We start from the raw sequence: 22,034 nt of genomic DNA on the forward strand, positions 1-22,034 counted from the left end.
GAAATATTGTGCTCTTTCTCTGGATTGCATTTCTGCAAATTTCTTCAAAACATCTTCGTGCATTTTAGAATCTCTGGCAATGTGGAGACTAAAACACTTGCACAGCTTTGCAACATGTGACTGGATTATATGTTTGAAAAACCTTCGAAACCTCTCCAGAAACCAAAGACTCACAGTGGGCTACAAAGAAAAGGCTTGTTGGTGTTCCAAACTCTGCATTCCCTGCAGTTAGTTGACCTTACAGCAAACAAAACAGGCCTGGAAACAAAACGACAGTATGTGTGCCTTGACACTCAAAACCTCCAACTGGGTTCTAATTTCACCTCCAGAGCACGGACAACATGCTGTACATGATAATGACAGAACTTTTTGCGCCAGCCTTCTTGCTTCTAAGCGGCCTGAACTTGGCATCCTGTGATTGGAAAGGGACTTGACAATGAGCAGGCATTTCAGGCAGTTCGTTGACAGGCTTTCTCTCGAGGCAAAAGGAAAGGTCTCAATGGATGGTATTTATAACCCTTGTCCAGAGTTGTCAGATTTATGATGTTTAATAATGATCGCAATGATGTTTTATAAGACATGGTGAGAGTGTGTTAAACATCAAATCTAATCATGTCCTCTTGCTATATACACATTCAAAAGAAAAAAAGAGGGTTTACTTGTGCAAAGTGATACTGCAAATCAAGCCTATAGTAAAATTAAACATCCACTATTTTCCATAGTGTAAGAAAATGCCTTCTTTAAAGGGACAGTTCACTCAAAAATGAAACCTAATGTGACAAGTCTTAAAGGGACAGTTCACCCAAAAATTTAAATTCTCTCATCATTTACTCACCCTCATGCCATCCCAGATGGTATGACTTTTTTTCTTCTGCAGAACACAAATTATGATTTTTAGAAGAATATTTTGGCTCTGTAGGTCCATATAATGCGAATAATAAAGTGAATGGGTGCCAAAATTTTGACACTCCAAAAAGCACATAAAAGCATCATAAAAGTAATCCGTACGACTCCAGTGGTTTAATCCATGTCTTCAGAAGTGATATGATAGGTTTGGGTGAGAAACAAATCAATATTTAAGTCCTTTTTTGCTAGAAATTCATCTTCCTGACCAGTAGGGGGTGATATGCATTAAGAATGTAAATCATCAAAAACACAAGAAGAATTTCAAAGTGAAAGTTAAAGTGGAGACTGACTGAGCAGGGAGGAGAATTTCTATTAAGAAAGGATTTAAATATTGATCTGTTTCTTGCCCACACCTATCATATCGCTTCTGAAGACATGAATGTTGTGTTATGGAGTGTTATGATTACATTTATGCTGATTTATGTGATTTTTGAAGCATAACATTTTTTTGAGTTCAGCAGATTAAAGAAAATCATACACATCTGGGATGGCATAAGGGTGAGTAAATGATGCAAAAAAATTTTTTTGGGGTGAACTATTCCTTTAAGGCACCAGATTTGAGTGTTCAAAAATGCAAATGAGATTTAAGAGATCATTTTGATCAATTGACCAATTAAATTTTGGTCTGTTCTTCACACAAAACTACCACATAATATGTTTATCTATGCAAATGAGGACAAATGATCACCACTGACATCCAAACGAAGACCATTGATAATTGATATGCTTTCTCGAAGATCGAAACTTTGGCGAGAAACTCTGCACACATTGGTACCTTTTTGATAATATAAGTGCATGTTGGGAAATAAATCACAGCATACTTGTCACAAGCGGTTGAGAAGGTTTGATTTGTTCAGGGTGAAGCATAACTTCCCCTCTCCTCACTGGTCTCTCACATCCAATCATATTTACCTAACAGGTGATCGAGACTTTGGGTGGAGTTCTACCAGCAATTGGCCTCCAAAACTTCAGGCGTGGAAAAAATTCCTAAGCACTACGGTCTGTTTAACAACATAGCTAACACACCTGGCACATTTTGCAGTCTTTTAAACTTGCATTTATTAATTACTTAAAGGAATGTTACGAGTTCAAAAGCTAAACTCAGTCAGAAGCATTTGTGTCATAATGTTAATTACCACGTAAAATTATTTTGACTCATCCCTTGTTTATTTAAAATAAACTTAAAAAGCAAAAATGCAGTTACATTAAAGAGGTTGTGACACGCTTTTTTTTTATCATTTTAATATGTCCCTCGAGGTTTACTTATAATAGAAGTAAAGTTTTTTAAATAACAAAAAGTCATTTATTTGTAAAACATGATAATTTTCCACCTCATTTTGACCCTCTGTCAGAAACACTTGTTTTTGATGCTGCTTCTCCTTTAAGATTTGACAGTAAACGTCCACCGTTCTGATTTGTTCTCTGCTCTTGATTGACCTGCTCTTTCATCTTCATCTCACTGCTCACCACTACTGGGTGGGGCTACAGAAGTGATAAGGTAAAGTAGGCGTTGATGTGTTGTCGAAGGCGGTTAGATGCAAACGTCTACCACAGTGTGACATCACACTGTGGAGGAAGTAGAGAACGAGTCATTTTGGCAGCTTGGTTTGAACAAATGCTCTTTTTGCAGTGAACAGAAGGTTTTGAGCTCTGAAACTTACAGTATGTTTTTATAGTACAATGACCTCTTATATGTCTTTTTTTTTTCTCTCTCCCCAATTTGGAATGCCCAATTCCCAATGTGCTCTAGGTCCTCGTGGTGGCGTAGTGACTCTCCTCAATCCGGGTGGCAGAGGACAAATCTCAATTGCCTCCGCGCCGAGAGCGAGAACCACATTATAGCAACCACGAGGAGGTTACCCAATGTGACTCTACCCTCCCTAGCAACTGGGCCAATTTGGTTGCTTAGGAGACCTGACTGGAGTCACTCAGCATGCCCTGGATTTGAACTCGTGACTCCAGGGTTGGTAGTCAGTGTCTTTAATCGCTGAGCTACCCAGGCCCCTGACCTCTTATATGTTAAAAGATCAAGGAAAATTTGATTCCTTATTTCATGACCCCTTTAAGACATTTACAAGGGAAATGAATGGGGCCAGTACATTAACATTAAAATACACAATATTTCAAATGTATATCCACAAGACATATACGTTATGTGTTAACATGATTTTAGTGTGATAAAATCGCTTACTAACTTTATCTGTGTAATGTGACATCCAATACCCCATTACAAGGTTTAAGGGCGTTACGTCGTCATGACGCCTAAACTGATATATTGGATATAACTTTACACAGATAAGATTAGTAAGCGATTTAATCATCCTAATAGCGTGTAAACGCATATAATGTTTACATCTTGTGGGCTGTGGCTATTCTATACTTTTGAAACACTGTGTATTTTAATGTTTATGCACCGGCCCCATTCACTTCCATTGTAAGTGCCATACTGTACATTTTACCTTTTTTTTATTTTTTATTAAACAAGGCAAAAGTGGAAATTATTTTTGTGGCAATAGACATTATGCCTCACATGCTGATGATTGAGCTTAACCTGTACTGAACCCAGAACATTTCTTTAATTCACTAAATTATAATTGAATAAATTAAATAGAGATGTTTTATTTTCTAAAATTGTGGCTAAATAAGAATATCTATCCTATTGCAACATTTGCTCTTTTGTCTTGCAGAAAATTCCATTAATATTTGCCTGAAAATTAGTGAATCTCATATAACCATGAATTGCTCCACCAAACAAGGTAAACAACTTGTAAGCTTACAACAGAAAGAAAACAGAAATCCCCACACAGAAAACTCTGCCTTTCTATTCTATTTCATTTCTATTATTACACCATTCTATGTCAAGCCACAGTTTTCATGACATAACCTAATTCTGTATTTATACCCATTAAAATTACATCATAGTTAAACACCATGACTACCACAACTATTTTCCCCTTTTACTCTCCCCGACTCCAACAATGAGTTCAGCGGTCAGACTGCTCCTCTGTGCTCCGTTCCCATGACTGCTCTACAATCTATCCTCCGACATGGCATTGTAACAGACATCTCCATTCTCCCACACTCTTTCCAAACACAGCACGCCCCTATTTTGTCATTCTCTCTGCAGCCTATTATTTCCAGCATGTTAGCAATGATTTGCGCACCCTTTTGTATTATTTCATGATATATTGCAATTCAAGCAATCATCTTCAGACAAAAACGTTTCATTTCCGAGCCTTGTGGTCCAGCGTTACGCAGCTTCACCATCTCGCTGTGTGTTCTTGGGGGCGACCGGTTGTTAAAGTTGGATCTCATTAATAATACATCGAGGGTTGACACCATCAATACATGCGCGCGATTGATGCCTTGACCTAAAAAGGCACTCGTCACTACAAAACGGCTAATAGATCGATACAATTATCACGCAAGAGGCTCTGCAATATCTTGTAGAATGGCGGCTTTTGTATGCCTGCAAAATGTTAACATCGTTTTCTTACCTCGTCTTTCTTGGCGCGGCGCTGTTCAATTGTCACATTAAGCCACCTAATCTATTGGCAACTATAATGTCGTAAAATAAACACAACAATATCAAACGAAGAGCAGCTCTTTTGAGAAACCGTGTTGCTGCGGTAAACTTGGTAAAACTACAAGCAACTATTATGCACTTTTGGCTTTCTCGCGCGGTATAATGAGTTTGAGCATTCGAATTCGAAGCAACAATGTTCGATACAATGTAACAAAAGCTTGATACATTGTAACACGCGCCCCGCCCGCTGCGGGATTAACCGTCAGAAAGGGATACAGTACAAAGTTTCTTACCCACCTTGCACGGAATTCGTAATAGAGTTTCATTAACAGGAAGGCATGAATATTCGAGCTTCGCCCCTCTCTCTCCGCCACCTTCTGCTAGCAGCAGCTCAATGAGAAACCCTCCGTAATACCGCTTTACGTGAGCCCGAACCAAACCATTGATCTATCAATGCGATTCCCAGACCTGTCAAATAATATTTCCAGCGGAATAGTGGATAAAAACTGCATGCAAACAGCACATCATCATTTGCGATCCGTTTCAGTCTGTTGTTGATATCCAGCGAGACTCACTTCACACACACCAGGAAATTTCGTCAATGACAGCGACAGACGCTCTTAAAGGGGCCGATAACTGACAGTCGTCTTGTTTTCAGTCGACCAACTATACTCAAGAAATTGTTCTGATGAATAAAGTCAAATCTAAATGTACGTCTTCTTTGGCTATATTTCAAAAATAATTAATTAGAGCAACAACAGACCTAGTTTCAACAAGTGAGGTGGACATTAATCCCATAACTCTCTAAATCCATGCTTAAAGTTTACACGTCATATAAATACAAGGTTGAAAACAAAAACAAAGGAGTATGTCTTAAACTATAATGCTGAAGTAGTCTCGATTTATCTTGAAGATACAGTATGAGCCCAGAGACAGCTAGGTACCCGGTCTGGTTTGACTGGTTTTGAGATTTCTGCAGTTAGCCTCGATTCATGGGAGGTTAATGTCCACTAGATGGTGATCAAAGACTGATCAATACACTGAAAGTAGTGAAACACAGTCGTACTTTGAATATGGTCGCTGTTGCTTGTGTGGTATTATTAAAGCTACACTATGTAACTTTTTTTTTGTTAAAAAATAACAAAATGTTATTAATGAGAGAGTGCAACAAAAATCCATCTTCCAAACCATGTCTTTACTTTACCCAAATACACTTTGATAAACCTATAATAATGATAACATATAAATATTTTAGAGCTGTTGGGACGGATTTCGCGGGAAATTGCATACATACGTCATTCGCCGTGCGTGTTGACGTCATATCCATACACAGAGAAAAAAGATCCGGCTACTGTAGCGTAAAAGCAACCCAAAGATCTCTTTTTTTCTTACTCAAAAGGTAAGATATTTTATTGATATGTATAGCTGTGTAATCACATCAACACACATGTCTGCTGTGTTAATATATACCCATGTTTTTATTGACAAATTCAGGGACCCAATCTTTTGTTTATTCTCATGTTAACCGTAAAGGTCAAACTGTAAAGATGCCAGGTCAATAACTATGTAAGCTAATAGAGTTTAGAAGCATTTAGTATCAGTAATCTGTAGGTGAACACACATTCTACTATGAAATAGATCAATGTGTATCCATGAAATACCTCCATTACTTATCAATGCTCGTAGACATTAGGTGCAGCATGTAAAGAAGGTATTTATGTTCTGACTACCAGCACTGATAATACATTTGAACAATGTAAATAAACAAATGTAAAAGATTTAAAAGATCATTTGTATGTTTTGTCTTATTTTTCATTTAAAAAAAAAAATCCATAAAAAAAAATATACACGTCTATGTGTGTGTAGTGAAATACAATAATTATACTGTAATCAGTGCAGATCTTTTCACTTGCTAGCACAAGTGTATATTTTGCTTTATAACATTCATTTATAACTGCTAGAGGGACAAAAGTTACATAGTGTAGATTAAAATTTTGCACATTTTAAAGGTGCTATATGTAATATTTGTACTGTACTAAATCATAAAATGACCATAATATGTCATTAGAGAATTAGGAAACATGCTAAGTTGAAGTACTGGCTTCTCCGATAACAATGCTACAGCCAGTATATTCTACTTTGAAGTTTCCATTCTGGGCCGGAATTTCTGTTTATGTTTTGGCCTGTGTGATCCCGCCCACTGCCCACTCACCAATAGTATTTCGACACTGCCGGGTTGCCATATTTGAACAAGTTTGCAGGCAAACAGCACTGCGTGCTGCAGCCATGGAAGTCAGCAAACGAACTGGATCAGAGATAACAGATTCCACCCAACCTAAAAAGCCTCGCCATCCATCTAAAAACCACCATGAGCAGAGGTGCAGTAAAACAAGGATAAATACTGGAGATGCCTTTGGAAGATGGAGACAGCTTAAAGCTCAGAAATCCTTTAAAAGTTGCGTGTCAACATTCTGGCAACCCGCATGAACTTCGAGTCTGGGGCGGGGCAGTCAACTTTCCAATATTTTGAATTTGGACTGCAGTACCCATTTCAAACGCTTGTTGTCAATCTTACACCTTTAAGAAAACATATTTTATGTTTTGATCACATATTTTTGTTTTTGTTTTGCTAAATGTATATTGTACAAGCCTAAAAAGAACATTCTGTTCCTGTAAAAAACTTAAATTGCTATATGGATTTTTTTTTTTAAATGAAAAATAAGACAAAACATACAAATGATCTTTTAAATCTTTTACATTTGTTTATTTACATTGTTCAAATGTATTATCAGTGCTGGTAGTCAGAACATAAATACCTTCTTTACATGCTGCACCTAATGTCTACGAGCATTGATAAGTAATGGAGGTATTTCATGGATACACATTGATCTATTTCATAGTAGAATGTGTGTTCACCTACAGATTACTGATACTAAATGCTTCTAAACTCTATTAGCTTACATAGTTATTGACCTGGCATCTTCTCTACAGTTTGACCTTTACGGTTAACATGAGAATAAACAAAAGATTGGGTCCCTGAATTTGTCAATAAAAACATGGGTACATATTAACACAACAGGTTTGGCAGAGCAGACAAATATGGTTTGTCAACAGGCACTTTTGGAATCTTGAGTCTCTGTTCACTGCAAAAAAGCATTTTTTTTCCAAGTATTTTTTCCACATTGAAAACCCAAATAGGTTGACTCTAGTCTACTAAATTGATTGAGTAAACTTGTTTCCTCAACTGAATTTAGTAATGGCCTCTTAAAAAACTTGTGTATATAAGTTCACTTAACTTGATCATATAGAATGAACTTAACTGTTTTAGTTAAGGTAAGTAGATACAAGTAGACTTAACTCAGATTTGCTATTTAAATGTTTGATGTTTAACTTAAACATTTTAATTGAATGAACAAAAATCTAGGTCATACAATTACACAGTTTAAATAATGAAGATTATAACTGATTCTAGGTCAATCATCAAATACATCTATTTCTCCACAGATATGCATTTATACCTATACTTCAGTTGCACATGCACAAGGAGAACTGAGATAGTGTTAACTGGGTCCAACTTGACCAAAGGCAATCACCCTAATAGTGAATCACAAGAAACAACTCTTTGCAACAAAACAACATAAATAACACTACAACCCCAATTCCGAAAAAGTTGGGACAGTATGAAAAATGCTAAAATAAAAACAAACAGGAGTTATTTGTAAATTATAATCACCCTTTGTTATATTGAAAGCATTACAAATAACCATAATATGATGTTTTACCTTGTGAATTGTATTTATTTTTTATTTTTTTGAAAATGTACAGTAATTTCAAATCAGATGATTGCAACATGCTCCAAAAAAGTTGAGACAGGGGCAATTTAAGACTAATAACACTTTGACGAGTTGAAATAACAAGGCAATGTGAAACAGGTGAGGCAATTGTGTCATAGTACTGTATACTGTATGAGGAGCCTCCAAAAACAGCCTAGTCCTTCAAGAGCAAGGATTGTTCAAGACTTGTCAATTTGCCAACAGATGCTTCTGCAAATAATCCAACACTTTGAGAACAATGTTCCCCAAAACCATCTGGAAGGATTTTGGGCATTTCACCCTCTACAGTGCACAATATATTTAAAAGATTCAAGAAATCTGGTAAAATCTCAGTGTGTAAAGGGCAAGACAAAAACCACTTCTGAATGCGCGTGATCTCTGATCCTTCATACGTCACTGTCTTAAAAAAACGTGATTCATCTGTAATGGATATCATGAACATGGGCTTGGGATTACTTTAGTAAACCTTTGTAAGTCAATACCTCTCGCCGCTTCATCCACAGATGCAAGTTAAGACTTTACTATGCAAAGCAGAAGCCATACATCAACACTGTCCAGAAGCGCTGCCAACTTCTCTGGGCTCGGTCTCATCTTAGATGGAAAGTAGAACAGCGGAACTGTGCTTTTTGGTCTGAAGAGTCCACATTTCAAAAAGTTTTTGAAAAACACAGCCATCGTGTTCTCCGGGCCAAAGAGGAAAAGGACCATCCAAACTGTTATTAGCATCAGGTCCAAAAGCCAGTGTCTGTATGGACCAGTTGTGTGTCAGTGCCCATGGCATGGGTAACTCGCACATCTGTGAGAACACCATGAATGCAGACAGATATGTAAAAATTTTGGAGCAACATATACTGCCATCCAGCACCGTCTTTTCCCGGGGCGTCCTTGCATTTTCCAGCAGGACAACTTCAAACCACATACTGGCCGGATTACACGTGCATAGCTGTGTAAGCAGAGAATGTGGGTGCTAGATTGGCCTGCCTGCAGTTGAGAATGTGTGACGCATTATGAAGCGCATTAGATAGCAACGAAGACCTCGTACAATTGTGCAGCTAAAGACCTACATAATGGATCAATGGGGGAAAATTCCACTTTCTAAACATAAATTTGTGTCTTCAGTGCCCAAATGCTTAATAAGTGTTATTAGAAGAAATGGTGATGTTTCACAGTGGTAAACACTCAACTGTCCCAACTTTTTCAGAGTGTGTTGCAATCATCTGATTTGACATTACTGTACATAAAAAACAAATTAAAAAAATTAAATTCACAGGGTAAAACATCATATAATGTGTAGTTGTAATGCTTTCAATATAGCAAAGGGTGAATATAATTTACAAATAACTTTTTTTTTCTTCTTTTTTTTCTTCTTTTTTTTTTAACTTTTTCATAATTGGGGTTGTACAAAAGAGCTATGAATTCTTAATAACTAATTAAATGCCCCCATACATTCCTTTTCACCAAATAAACATAATTAAATCATTCAAGTGCAAGACATTGTGGGTATTCCCCATAGGCTCCATTTTTTTTTTTTTACTATTGATAGTTTGAGTTATTAACACTTAAATCTTAAGTCTTTGGATTTGTAAGAAAAATAAGTTCAAGGAAACTTTAACTTCGTTAACTTGAGTTATGAGCCTAAAACTTCACATTTCAAGTATTGAATTAAGATGACTTGATTTTTTCAGTAATGAAAAATCATCAGGGTTTACAGTAAAAAATATTTAAACATTCTTGAAACAAAATACATTTACTTGAGAAGCAAAATGACAAAATATCAATCTTAATTTCAGAGAAATTAACAAAATGTTGTATTGTTTATGCTTTTAACAAAAAAACACAAAAAAAAAAAAAAACAATTGATTCAAAGGGAAAACAAGTTTATTTTTCTTACCCCAGCAAATTTGTTAGATATCTCTTAATGATAATAACATGTATCTTATGTCATTCTGCTTTTTTTTCTTGTGTTATGGATGTTTAGATATTTATACCAGAAAATATCACAAAATACTCACTAAGAAAAGGATTTTTTTGTTGTTTTTTTTGTTTGTTTTTTTGCTGTTTTGGTAATTGAGATGCTAAGCAAATGTAACAGAACACTGATTTTTGTGTACAGCACTAGCAGTAAGACATTAAGGCATGCTGAACATACTGTATATTGTTAAATACTGTAGGTGGTAATCATTGTAAAAAATACAACAGACCCAACTGTCAATTAACACATAAAGAACATTGGCAGAGCATTACAGACAATGACTGGGAAAAAACCTTAATCTGATAAGCAGACAGTTTATGGAAAACAAATAAACTACTTTATCAACTGACTTATAAAACATCTTACAAATAAAGCTACAACTGTGCTAGTTCTTATAAACTTTGTTAAAAAACTTTGTATTTGTACTACTGTGATGTAGAAATATCAAAGTAAACAAAAGTTTTTAACATAAATACTCAATATTGGCATCACACTGAAAGCCAAATTTCCAATTTACAAAACTTCTATAACATCTAAAATACAAAATGTTATTATAAACAATACTTACATATCAAAAGTCATCATTATATGATGAAGTCCAATAGGAACTTTACAGATGCAAATTTACAGTCTTTCTTTTTCCCCACACTGTTGCTCAGGATCAGCTGTTCTGTCCAAAAGGTAGAGTCTAAATTAGAAGCCATTACATGCTGACGGCAACTACATCATCCAGGTCCATGCAGTGTGACATTCTTACAGCAGAAATCTTTCTGTCCCACTCCAGCTCAGCTTGGCCTGTGTAGCATTTTGGAATGCTGGGATACCTAGTGCCCAGCCTCCACTCAGGTTACACTGGTAACACCTTTATAAATAGTGAAAAAAGAGCTTTTTTCTTCAGGGCAGCACCATATTGTGCATTAATACTGGTCTTGATTGGAGCTGTCACAGACACTGGTCCTTAAAACCACTTCCGATTTGTGAGCTTCCTATTCAAAGTCAGATCGAAGTTTCATTGCTTCTACTAACAAGAAAACATACAGAGAGACAAGATTAATCACCTACATCTGTTATATTCAGAATGAAACAATCTAAATCTGACTGATGAGTATAACATAGTGAATCAGCCTTCAATGGAATTCTGTTATTTTACTCACTCGGAATCAAAGTCTTCATCCGCTAGTGCGACAGGGCCTGTTCCCAGTTCCACAGCAATCCCGTTCAGTGCAGTCTTTGGTGGTAGTGGAGGTGGTTTGATGATGATGCTCTTGGCCTCTGTTCCTGAGCGAACCCCTTCATTTGACCCCCCTGATGGACTCTTACGAGGGATCTTGGGTGGGTTGTAGTCACTAAGTTTTTCCCTTAAGCGGTTCTTCATGTTTTTGTCTGTCAGTGGAGGAGGATATGTGATCTTGTTCTTTAAAATGCCTGAAAATAATAAAGAAAATTAAACCAAGCAGAGAACATATAAAAAAGACTGGAAATAATAAATAAATAATAATAATAATAAAAAATAAAATCAGACCAATGCAGACACGCACACACATATGAACTTATTAGATGTTATTGTGCAAAATAAACAGCAAAGCTACGTCTTTATTTCCCTTTTGAAATCAATTGCTATTTCTTCTAGTTTTATGAGGATTTGGCCATGTCTATCTAAATATTTTTAAATTAAGTATGTCAGGGGTTTTCAACCTTTTATTTTACAGTGTTCATGTTACTGTGTATTTACATTGGTAATTCCTGATTAATACTTATCAACAACATGTATTTGCGATGTAATTATTTTGTAGAGCTGCTTTTACTTATATTTTGTTACTGTTATTACTATAGTAATCAATAATAGTAACCAGTGGCGTGGCCAAGGGTGGGCCGGGGTGGGTCTGGGCCACCCAAATTAGACCCAAGTCCACCCAGAATATTAGAGATTATTCTTTGACTTCAAATCTATATTTATAAAAAAGTTTTAAAAATGCATAAATTCCAATTTTGTCAGTCTCTCTGTTGTTAAGAAAAATATTAAGACCCATCAAAAAGTAATTTCCTGGCTACGCCCTGAAATATCAAGTAATGTGTACCTTTTAATAAATATGAATTTCAGAACATGTTCTGTAAGATCATGAAAGTAGAGTATGTAAGTGTATTTACATTATTATATTATTTAAAAATGATAGATTTTTATTCCAGTTAATTTGGCAATAGCATTTTTATCACAATTAAATAAACCCTTGGTTAGAAAATTCTGATTAAACATGCAAGAAGAAAATGTATCTCTGCAGACTTTTATCACTCCACAATAAAGTTATTTTTCACATTCTAAAATTTGCTCATTCTCTTATGCTGCGTTATTGAATAATAATAATAATAAAATTGAATAAAATGTATACAACATAAAACACAATAAGTAGCATATAGTATCCGAAAATAATAAATAAATAAATGCAATAAAGTACGCAATAAATTATATATTAAACTCTGTATTCATACTGTATATCTTTACATGTGGTGTCAAATGTTCATTGCACACCTCTCCTGGGTAGCTGGTTGCTGTTTGGTTGACTAGGTGAACTCTCACTCTGAGGCGTGTCTCTATTGTGATTGAATTTATTCCTTTGGTGAAGTTCCACATTCACATTTGTCTCCACCCGCAGTTTCTCTGGAACACCCTTATCCTCACTTTCACTGGCTGTGGGTGGCTCCTCTGGCCAGTATGGCTTCTCATAACTGGACACTGCATCGACTGTAAAAAATACTGTAAAATCAAATTCATCAAGTTTACAAATAAAGGTTAGATATTAAGCATTTTTTTCAGGAATGTGTGTTTCCTGAAGTTTGCTTGAACAAATTAAGTTTGCTTGAGTAATGAAACAGGTCGGTGTTCATAGAAAAGGCCATGGGCACCTTTGGGCATGCTGTGGATGGGCGTTCTCTCATTATTCCATTTGGTCTTGGAGCGTCTGGCTTCATCCTCACTGTTCGAGGAGTGAGAGGAGGCATACAAGCTGCTGTGCTCATCCACCGAGAGCTCACTGTCTGAATCAGAGTCTGAACAGACAGACAAGTTTACGTTCCAGTTAAGTGACTTTAAAATGAAAAGTGAGAACAATCAAAAACACATAAGGTATTATTTCCATCCTCACCTCCTGCCTTTTTACTCTTGTGGAAGAAGAGGGATGAATCTCCATCATCGTGTCCCACTTTTCTACCGTTAGAGGACACGCTGCGTTTCTTCTCCTCCCTGTGTGAAAAGAGCAATAGAGCAATAATAATACGATGAATGAAATATTGCAAAATTGTTCCCATTGTTACCTTAAAATATTATTAGAGCTGTTCGGTCATGATGTCAATTTAGGCCAATCCAGAAGACTAATTTTTGATGAGTTTCCAGTGGTGGGTGGTAAGGAGGGGTCTAAGGGACCAGGATAGACAAGGGGCCCAGCAGAACCCCTAAGTCTTTTCATGAAAGTTTTTTTTTAAATGACCACTTCGCATTGGTTAGCTAAAATGAAGACTGCTCTTGGTGACTCTGATGATAGTGTGTGGGATCCCCCTTAAGACGTTCAGTGGTTTATCCCAAAAGTGCTTTTTGAGCACTAAATGCACTTGCCATTTGTTCATAAACTAGGCTTGACTGGATCATGCTAAGCACTAAAGACCACAAAACTTGAATTAAACTGATAATATTCTATTTCTAAGCACAATGGAGAATGTCAAACAGCTCATAAGGTGGGGGCCTGGGTAGCTCAGTGGTAAAAAACGCAGGCTACCACCCCTGGAGTTTGCTAGTTCGAATCCCAGGGTGTGCTGAGTGACTCCAGCCAGGTCTCCTATGCAACCAAATTGGCCCGGTTGCTAGGGTGGGTAGAGTCATATGGGGTAACCTCCTCGTGGTCGCTATAATGTGGTTCATTCTCGTGGGGCATGTGGTGAGTTGAGCACGGATGCCTCGGTGGATGGCGTGATGCCTCCACACGTGCTATGTCTCCGTGGCAACGCGCTCAACAAGCCACGTGATGAGATGCACGGGTTGATGGTCTCAGACGCGGAGGCAACTGGGATTCATCCTCCGCCACCCGGATTGAGGCGAATCACTACGCCACCACGAGGACTTAAAAGCACACTGGGAATTGGGCATTCCAAATTGGGTGAAAAAGGGGAAAAATCCCCCAAAATAAAACGGCTCATAAGGCCTGACGGACCTGACATTCTAATCAGGGCTGATGAGGAAAAGATGAGAAAACAATGTACTGTATGCAATTACTGTAGCATCACCAACTTAGTAACAGGTACTGTATGATTTGAAAGAAATGTTATAGATTGATATTAAAACTCTAAAAGGGGAAGAAGTCTACTTAGTTTTTATTAAAACAGAGCCGTTTAATTATACTGTAGATTTTAAATGTGTGTAGGCTACGGTTTTTTCCATAACAAAAAGCTATAGTTTTTGTTAAAGAAACTATAGTTACATTGACCTATTTAATAATGATGAGCCATCCGTGGTCAAACCTCTGATAATTCTTAAAAAGTAAAATCAAGGGCTTTAAAGCCTGAACCTCTTTGAATTATGGATCAAGCTATCAGTTCCCTATCTGTCACTCACTCGACGTTGTGTCAATGAGGTGACACTAGGGGACACTCTTGGGAGCCCGAAATACCTCTGGTCTTTGATAAAAGGCCAATGAAAATTGGCGAGTGGTATTTGCATACCACTCCCCCGGACATACGGGTATAAAAGGAGTTGGTATGCAACCACTCATTCAGATTTTTCTCTTCTCTTGCTCACTGAGCTGAATTCCCACGGCTGTTCATTCACCTCTGCTGGATCTGATGGCGCATTTCAGCGGCTTCTCCCCCCTCTGCACTGGTGCACTGCAGACCCTGGGTGCTTCGGCAGAAATAAAAGAGTATATTTCTCTAAAAGTGTATATTTCTCTAAAAGAGCGGCACACACCGAACGTCTTTTTAAAGATGCCTTTCCGTTTGTGTGTTATTCCTGGTTGCGGTCGTTATCTCTCGCCTTCTGACGGCCACGATCACTGTCTTTCGTGTCTGGGCGCTGCCCACACGGAGACAGCATTCGTGGATGGGTCATGTACTCATTGCGAGAACATGTCCATGGCAACAATGCGGTCGTGGCTTGCCTTCGTAAGAAAGCAAGCCACCCCAGAGGCTCCCCGGCTCGGTCCTTCTACCCACGGGTATGAGGTCAGCACGGCTAGCACTGGGGGCGATTTGGGGACCCCAATGGGACCACCTCCGCCGGGTATCCCCCCACGGACCTCCCATTCCCCAGCACGCTCGTCTGCCCCGATCGGGCTTCCGGATGAGTCTGCCGGCTCGTCTCATGGTGAGTTCGACCTCTTATTTGGAGCCCGCGAAGGTGATGAGCTCTCGAGCGCAGCATCAGTGAGCGGGCTCGTCCAGTCGGACATGGAAGCCTCAGCTGGGCTCCTCCCTTCGGGTGCGGTCGCCCAGTCACAGGCTGACGTGGAGATGATGGACATGCTTTCCCGGGCAGCCGTGAGCGTCGGGCTAGAGTGGAACCCTCCGCTCTCCCCTGAACCCTCGCGGCTCAATGATTGGTTCCTGGTCTCACGGCACCGCTCACAGCCATGCCACGCTCCAATTCCTTTCTTCCCAGAAGTGCACGAGGAGCTGACAAGGTCGTGGGTGGCACCTTTTACTGCCCGGTTCCGATCTTTCAGCTCCCCCGCCCTCAATACCCTCGATGGTGGGGCGGCCAAGGGCTATTTGGCAATCCCCCCGGTGGATAAGGCGCACATGGTGCACCTATGTTTCCCTGTTGGTAAACTGCGTCTTCCTTGACGTCCAGTCACCATGCTCATAGAAACTCCTCCCCCGTAGGGTAGGACCTACCATGGGACTTCTCCACATGACATACTTCCGACAAAGCTCGGCAAGACCATGTGACGTATTTCCACTCAAAATACCCCCCCCCCCCTCTGGGTGGGATGTGGTCTTCGCGGTGTCTTCCCCTTGGTAGTGACACCCCCCTGATGTAGACCTGGTGGCCCCAGTCAGTTAATTCCTTTTTTTGGGGGGAGAAAAAAAAAATGAGGATAAGAGGCCACGACTGGGCTAGCCTGTCTCTATCTTTTGGGCAGTCGACTTTTCCCCAAAGGGCCGTTCGACACTCATAACAGCGTTGGGGGAGGTTACGTGTCGGCCTGGTGAGCTGGCTACGAAGCACACAGTGGTCTGCCCATCTCACACCACCAGTTCACATAACACAGTTCAGCCAGTTGCGGCGTTTGGTATAGGGACCCTAGTGTCACTACATCGACACAACGTCGAATGAGTGACAGATAGGGAACGGCCTGGTTGCTTGCATAACCTCCGTTCCCTGATGGAGGGAACGAGACGTTGTGTCTCTCCTGCCACAACGCTGAATTACCCGCTGAAATGGCTGGGACCTTGTCTCGGCTCCTCAGCACAAAACCTGAATGAGTGGTTGCATACCAGCTCCTTTTATACCCGTATGTCCGGGGGAGTGGTATGCAAATACCACTCGGCAATTTTCATTGGCCTTTTATCAAAGACCAGAGGTGTTTTGGGCTCCCAAGAGTGACCCCTAGTGTCACTACATCGACACAACTTCTCGTTCCCTCCATCAGGGAACGGAGGTTACGCAAGTAACCAGGATGTTTTTCACCTGTATAAAATCTAATCTGTTCTCATGCTCTTGTAGAGGGGGAAATCTGGGTTTGTTTGCCTTCAGATATTCCAAGAGATGACTTAAATAAACATTTAAAACACAAAAATCCAATATTTCCATTATTCCCAACTCATGAAAATGACATGATCAAACCTTCCAAAATGAATATGTTCATTTTTTGTATTGTCATTTCAATTAAATGCTTAAAAGCTCTTTTAATAAACTTTTTAAACTCAAATTTGTGTCTCTTACTGAATGTTTAATCATGAATATGTTCACATTTATGAATAATGATAATATTTCATGAATAAAGAAATGTTGTACTGACTGCAATAAGCTAGGGGACCCAGAGTGCAAAGTTGTCAGGGGGCCAAAAATCCCCATGATGCCCCTGCACATGAGGGGGTTTTCACAACACTGTGGGGGACTCTGAGTGGTTTGGCAAAAAATTAAAATAAAAATGACAATGACTACAAGATAAGGGGCTCAAAATGTTCATTTAAGTTTCATAATTACTAACGTTAATGTAGTCAGGACATATTGCTGAGACCTGATTAATGTACAGTGACACAGAAACAGAGGTCTGGAGAAGTTCAGAATTCAAATGTTCAACAAGGCGCTCAATTTAAGGTATCATTCATATTCACAGCACAAATGGTGCAGAACCAGTTATGCACTAAATTCTAATTTTTAGGATTAGGGGTTTTCAGAAATTCACTATGTATACCTAATATATTGTATATACCTAATGGTAATAGTGATGCTTGCCTTAGCAAACAGCACTAATGTGAGCTAAAGATGAGAAAACAACAAAAAGAGATCAGTTTATCAATACTCAAATATTAATAGTGTTTATTACCTGAGTGTGCAAGCGAGGTAGCTGCTGCCGTGACTCTTGCCTGATTTAACAGAGCTCTCCAGAGATACAGTAGACTCTCCAATGGTGGTGCGGTACAAACCTCCATCCTCTGAGTAGGCATCACCATTCAGAGAACGCTAGAATGATGGAGTTTGTGGTTTATTATGTTTTTCTCAACCATTTCTAATAAAGGAGTCTTATGTTATGGATTTTGTTGAAAATGGTGAAAAAAGCTTTTTAGATGTCTGTGAGAAATGAGCAAACTCACAGTGAGTAAAGTAGCTTGTGTTGTACTGGGCTCATCAACTGGTACTTTCTTTCCTGTAAAGACACTTTTCAGGTTCCTCCTCACGTCTTTGTTGAGAACACAGTGGAAAAAGAAGATGCAAACACCCTGGGGTAGAAAAAAGTAAGGAGTCTTCACTTTATAGACATACTTTTCACTTAAATTGAAAAAAAAAAAAAAAAATATATATATATATATATATATATATATATATATATATATATAATATATTTTCTTTCTTCATAATCAAGAAACATCCCTGTTTGTTAGAGATACACCTTCTGTATCTGCATGTCTAGAAATACAAGTGGGACAATTACATGCTCAACTTGGTCTTCAAGTTCAAATGTATGTCCTTACAAACATTGTATATTATAAATGCAATATATGGCTTAGTTGGTTGTACCTGTAGGCAGCTGAGAATGGCAAAGAGGTAGTGGAAGGACAGAACATCACTGTTGACTGCCATTAGACCCAGCAGCCAGGTGGCGCTGATGAGCAACAGAAGGAGGAAGGCCACTCGTAGAGCCGAGCTGGAGAAGAGGAATTTGCAATATGAAAGATTACTGTCTGATTTGAGACCATTTTTGTTCTCTGAAACATTGGTTGAGGTTCAGTTGAACCAACAGAGTTGTTTGGTTTAAACTATAAACTCTCTTGTGGAACTTACATTGCCCCTGACTTCTCTGTTCGCTGCCTCCGTCCACATGAAGTTTTTGCTGCTAGTACTATCAGAACTATGTTAATCTGTTAAATAACAAAAAATAAAAAAATCTAATTAAAAAAATTCTTCATTTGTAAGAACAGAGGCTGGGAAAAAAAGGAAAATATGCACTATGATAAATAAGGTTCAAATGAAAGGAATAGTTGTTCACCCAAAAATTTTAGTCTATACCTCACACAAATCTGTTGTATGGCTTCACAAGACTCGGAATATAGAGCAATATAGTAGTATTGACCGCTTTTTTGATGCTTCTGTGTCCTTTTTGAAGCTTGAAAGTTTCAGTCCCCATTCATTGTAACTGAGTTGAAAAGAACGACCAGCACAGTCTTCAGAATTTCTCCTTTTGAGTTCCACGGAAGAGAGGAAGCCATAGGGATTTGGAATGATATGACGGTGAGTAAATAATGATAATGAACTTTCATTTTTGGGTGAACTATTCCTTTAACACAATTACATTATGACACACACATACTGTACTTACCAGCACTACTATGGAAATGGGTCCAGTGATGCTCCAGATGAGAGTGTCATTAACAGAGAGCCAGCAGAAGTCAGGGTTTCCATAACCCTGAGGATCTAAACCCACAGCCAGACCTGACAGAGAAAAACAGACAGATAAGGGTATAGCTGATTCAAGCCATGACCTGGTGAGTGAATGAGTTTATGCGTATATGACTGTTATACCAGTTATAATAGCAGGTATGCCCCAGCCGATGGCGTAGTAGAAGCGCATGTGGCCCTGGTTGATGTTACGCATCTCAGTCAGCATGCGATAGATGTGCAGCCCCTCCACAAACATCCAGGCAAATGTGCACATGTACGAATAATGTAGCAGAATGGCCACTACTGTACATATAAACTACAAATCAGATAAGAAAGAGGCTTAGTATAAGTACTGTTTTTATCTCAGAATAGACACATTTTTTAAGTAAAAAAAAAACAATGGGGGGCCTGGGTAGCTCAGCGAGTAAAGATGCTGACTACCACCCCTGGAGTCGTGAGTTCGAATCCAGGGCGTGCTGAGTGACTCCAGCCAGGTTTCCTAAGCAACCAGATTGGTCCGGTTGCTAGGGAGGGTAGAGTTACATGGGGTAACCTCCTCGTGGTCTCTATTATGTGGTTATAGTGTGGTATAATGTGGTGCCGCAGAGAATAGCATGAAGCCTCCACACACGCGCTCCAGTCTCCGCAGTAACGCGCTCAACAAGCCATGTGATAAGATGCGCGGATTGACAGCCTCAGACACAGAGGCAACTGAGATTCATTCTCCGCCACCCAGATTGAGGCGAGTCACTACGCCACCACGAGGACTTAGAACGCATTGGGAATTTGGCATTCCAAATTGGGGAGAAAAAGGGGAGAAAAACAAACAAAAAACAAACAAATGAATAATAGGTTTCATTGTTTAGTGTTCTGAGGCCTCTCATTGGCTGCTTACTGGGCTGTCGGTCTGGTTGATGCCAGTGAGGAAGATGAACTCAGAGAGAAAGATGGCAGCCACTAGGTTCTTGTGGATGCTGTGTAGGTTGGAGCGCAGTTTGCGGAGGATGGCTAACAGGAGGAACGTGATGAGGAGGGCCACCAAAGAGGAAGACACTGTTGTGTAAGTCACCACTTTCAGAGGAAGAACATCACCATGCTAAGGATGAGAAGACAAAGGGTTTAGTCATGATGGTGTTAAAAACAATGTTAACAAGATTATGTTTATGGATCAGAGCTTGTTTGATGAAATGCAATTGGCAATCATGTAAAATGCATTCACTAATGTAACTTAAAGGAATATTCCGGGTTTGATTCTAGTTAGTGAGACACTTACAATGGCAGTGAATAGGGGCCAATCCATAAACATTAAAATACACACTGTTTCAAAAGTATAGCCACAAGACGTAATCTATTTGCATGTTTACATGTTTTTAGTGTGACAAAATCACTTACTTTACACTTTTCTGTGTAAAGTTATATCCAATTTTACAACTTTGTTGCCATGACAACATAACGGCGTAAACCCTAAAACAACTGTAAAAACAGCGATATAAACAACTTTACAGCTAAAAAAAATACACACATTTTAACAGTAGAATTAATGTAAGTTGTTTTATAAAATTATAAGCTCCACATTTCTGACTTTAAACCCTCCAAATATTGGCCCCATTCACTTCCATTGTAAGTGCCTCACTGGAACCTCGATTTGTTTTACTTTTTTTAAAGAAAAGGAGGGACAAGTCGAAATTATTTTTGGTGGTAATCAACGCTATGCCACAAATGCTGACAATTTAGCTTAACTTGTATTGAACCTGGAATATTCCTTAAACATAGAATGCCTATTTGTTAAAATATACAATTACATCAGTAACCTAAAGTACAACTAATTATGGAGAGGTTTCCTAAATCCACATCCAACCTCTCGTTTGGAGATGTCCATGAGAACAGCAAAGCTGGTCATGTGGTTACACTGACAGCTGATGTGAGTTGAGTTCCTGAAGACCAGCTCACAGCCTTTAGAAGACCAGGCGCCTCCATCAGCAACCCTAACAAAGAACAGCAATATACATAAAACAGAAAACAAAAACTCCAAAACAAAAAATGGAAAATGGTTCCCTTCTAGGCATAACCAAATGACATCGTCAAAGACAATAGTTACTTACGGGATGGAGTGGTTCCAGTAGACACACACAGGTTTTGTCCTCTCGTGGGTCTCCAGGAGCCTGAAGTTCAAAGTGATAGGTCTTTGGAGGGGGTTAGGGAGGGGTTCTCCCTCTCTGTGGACCACCACACTCACTATAGGGGTGTTGATGATGGGACGAGTGGGCAGTCTAGGGACATGTGGTCGACCATATATATTTATTTATCAGTATTATCCTGGCTGCATACAATGCATCAATGCTGTTATGTTTTCACACTAAATAAGATCTGTTTTTTATGTAAAATCATTGGGCTGAGGATGTACCTAAGGCTGCGCCGGTCTGGATCATAGCTCTCTGGAAGGAGCCGACCTAGAGACCTGTAGATCATCACCATGACAACAGCAGGTGGGTCAGTTGGTTCTGCATGGCGTCTTTTCTTAATAGATTTTGCTGGATCAACAACATCCGATCCATCTTGAATAGTGTAAGACTCAGTTGGTTCAATCTGGGCTGGGGGCATCGTGGTGAACAGATCTATAGTGAATGCATAAAAAAGTTTCCTCAATAATTTGAACATTTGAAAAAATGTTGTTTGAACATTGCACTTTTCTATTAATATTACTGAAAA

General features: G+C 38.9%; 2 protein-coding genes across 7 annotated transcripts in view; both read right to left on the reverse strand.

The window, feature by feature from the left end:
* The window catches only part of LOC127437580 (GRAM domain-containing protein 4-like), a 48,377-nt gene extending 43,367 nt beyond the window's left edge, over positions 1 to 5,010 (reverse strand). For 3 of the 4 annotated variants that reach the window (XM_051692594.1, XM_051692593.1, XM_051692592.1), the window contains exon 1: positions 4,730 to 5,010. In XM_051692594.1, the coding sequence (XP_051548554.1) occupies positions 4,730 to 4,758 (29 nt within the window). In that variant the 5' untranslated portion in view covers positions 4,759 to 5,010. Of the gene's footprint in view, positions 1 to 4,403; positions 4,586 to 4,729 lie in introns of those variants that run through there. The other variant, XM_051692595.1, reaches the window with a different exon arrangement.
* A 5,111-nt stretch (positions 5,011 to 10,121) lies between these two features.
* Positions 10,122 to 22,034, reverse strand: part of LOC127437691 (cadherin EGF LAG seven-pass G-type receptor 1-like) — a 79,681-nt gene continuing 67,768 nt past the window's right edge. For 2 of the 3 annotated variants that reach the window (XM_051692767.1, XM_051692765.1), the window contains 15 exons: positions 21,730 to 21,940; positions 21,428 to 21,595; positions 21,184 to 21,310; positions 20,221 to 20,421; positions 19,467 to 19,641; positions 19,264 to 19,376; positions 18,729 to 18,805; positions 18,465 to 18,591; positions 18,041 to 18,166; positions 17,773 to 17,909; positions 13,378 to 13,475; positions 13,139 to 13,282; positions 12,765 to 12,977; positions 11,392 to 11,662; positions 10,122 to 11,258 (listed from right to left, as the gene is read on the reverse strand). In XM_051692767.1, the coding sequence (XP_051548727.1) occupies positions 11,234 to 11,258; positions 11,392 to 11,662; positions 12,765 to 12,977; positions 13,139 to 13,282; positions 13,378 to 13,475; positions 17,773 to 17,909; positions 18,041 to 18,166; positions 18,465 to 18,591; positions 18,729 to 18,805; positions 19,264 to 19,376; positions 19,467 to 19,641; positions 20,221 to 20,421; positions 21,184 to 21,310; positions 21,428 to 21,595; positions 21,730 to 21,940 (2,213 nt within the window). In that variant the 3' untranslated portion in view covers positions 10,122 to 11,233. Of the gene's footprint in view, positions 11,259 to 11,391; positions 11,663 to 12,764; positions 12,990 to 13,138; positions 13,283 to 13,377; positions 13,476 to 17,772; positions 17,910 to 18,040; positions 18,167 to 18,464; positions 18,592 to 18,728; positions 18,806 to 19,263; positions 19,377 to 19,466; positions 19,642 to 20,220; positions 20,422 to 21,183; positions 21,311 to 21,427; positions 21,596 to 21,729; positions 21,941 to 22,034 lie in introns of all 3 variants that reach the window. The other variant, XM_051692766.1, reaches the window with a different exon arrangement.

This window comes from Myxocyprinus asiaticus, chromosome 48 (genome assembly GCF_019703515.2).
Source record: "Myxocyprinus asiaticus isolate MX2 ecotype Aquarium Trade chromosome 48, UBuf_Myxa_2, whole genome shotgun sequence".
Taxonomy (NCBI): domain Eukaryota; kingdom Metazoa; phylum Chordata; class Actinopteri; order Cypriniformes; family Catostomidae; genus Myxocyprinus; species Myxocyprinus asiaticus.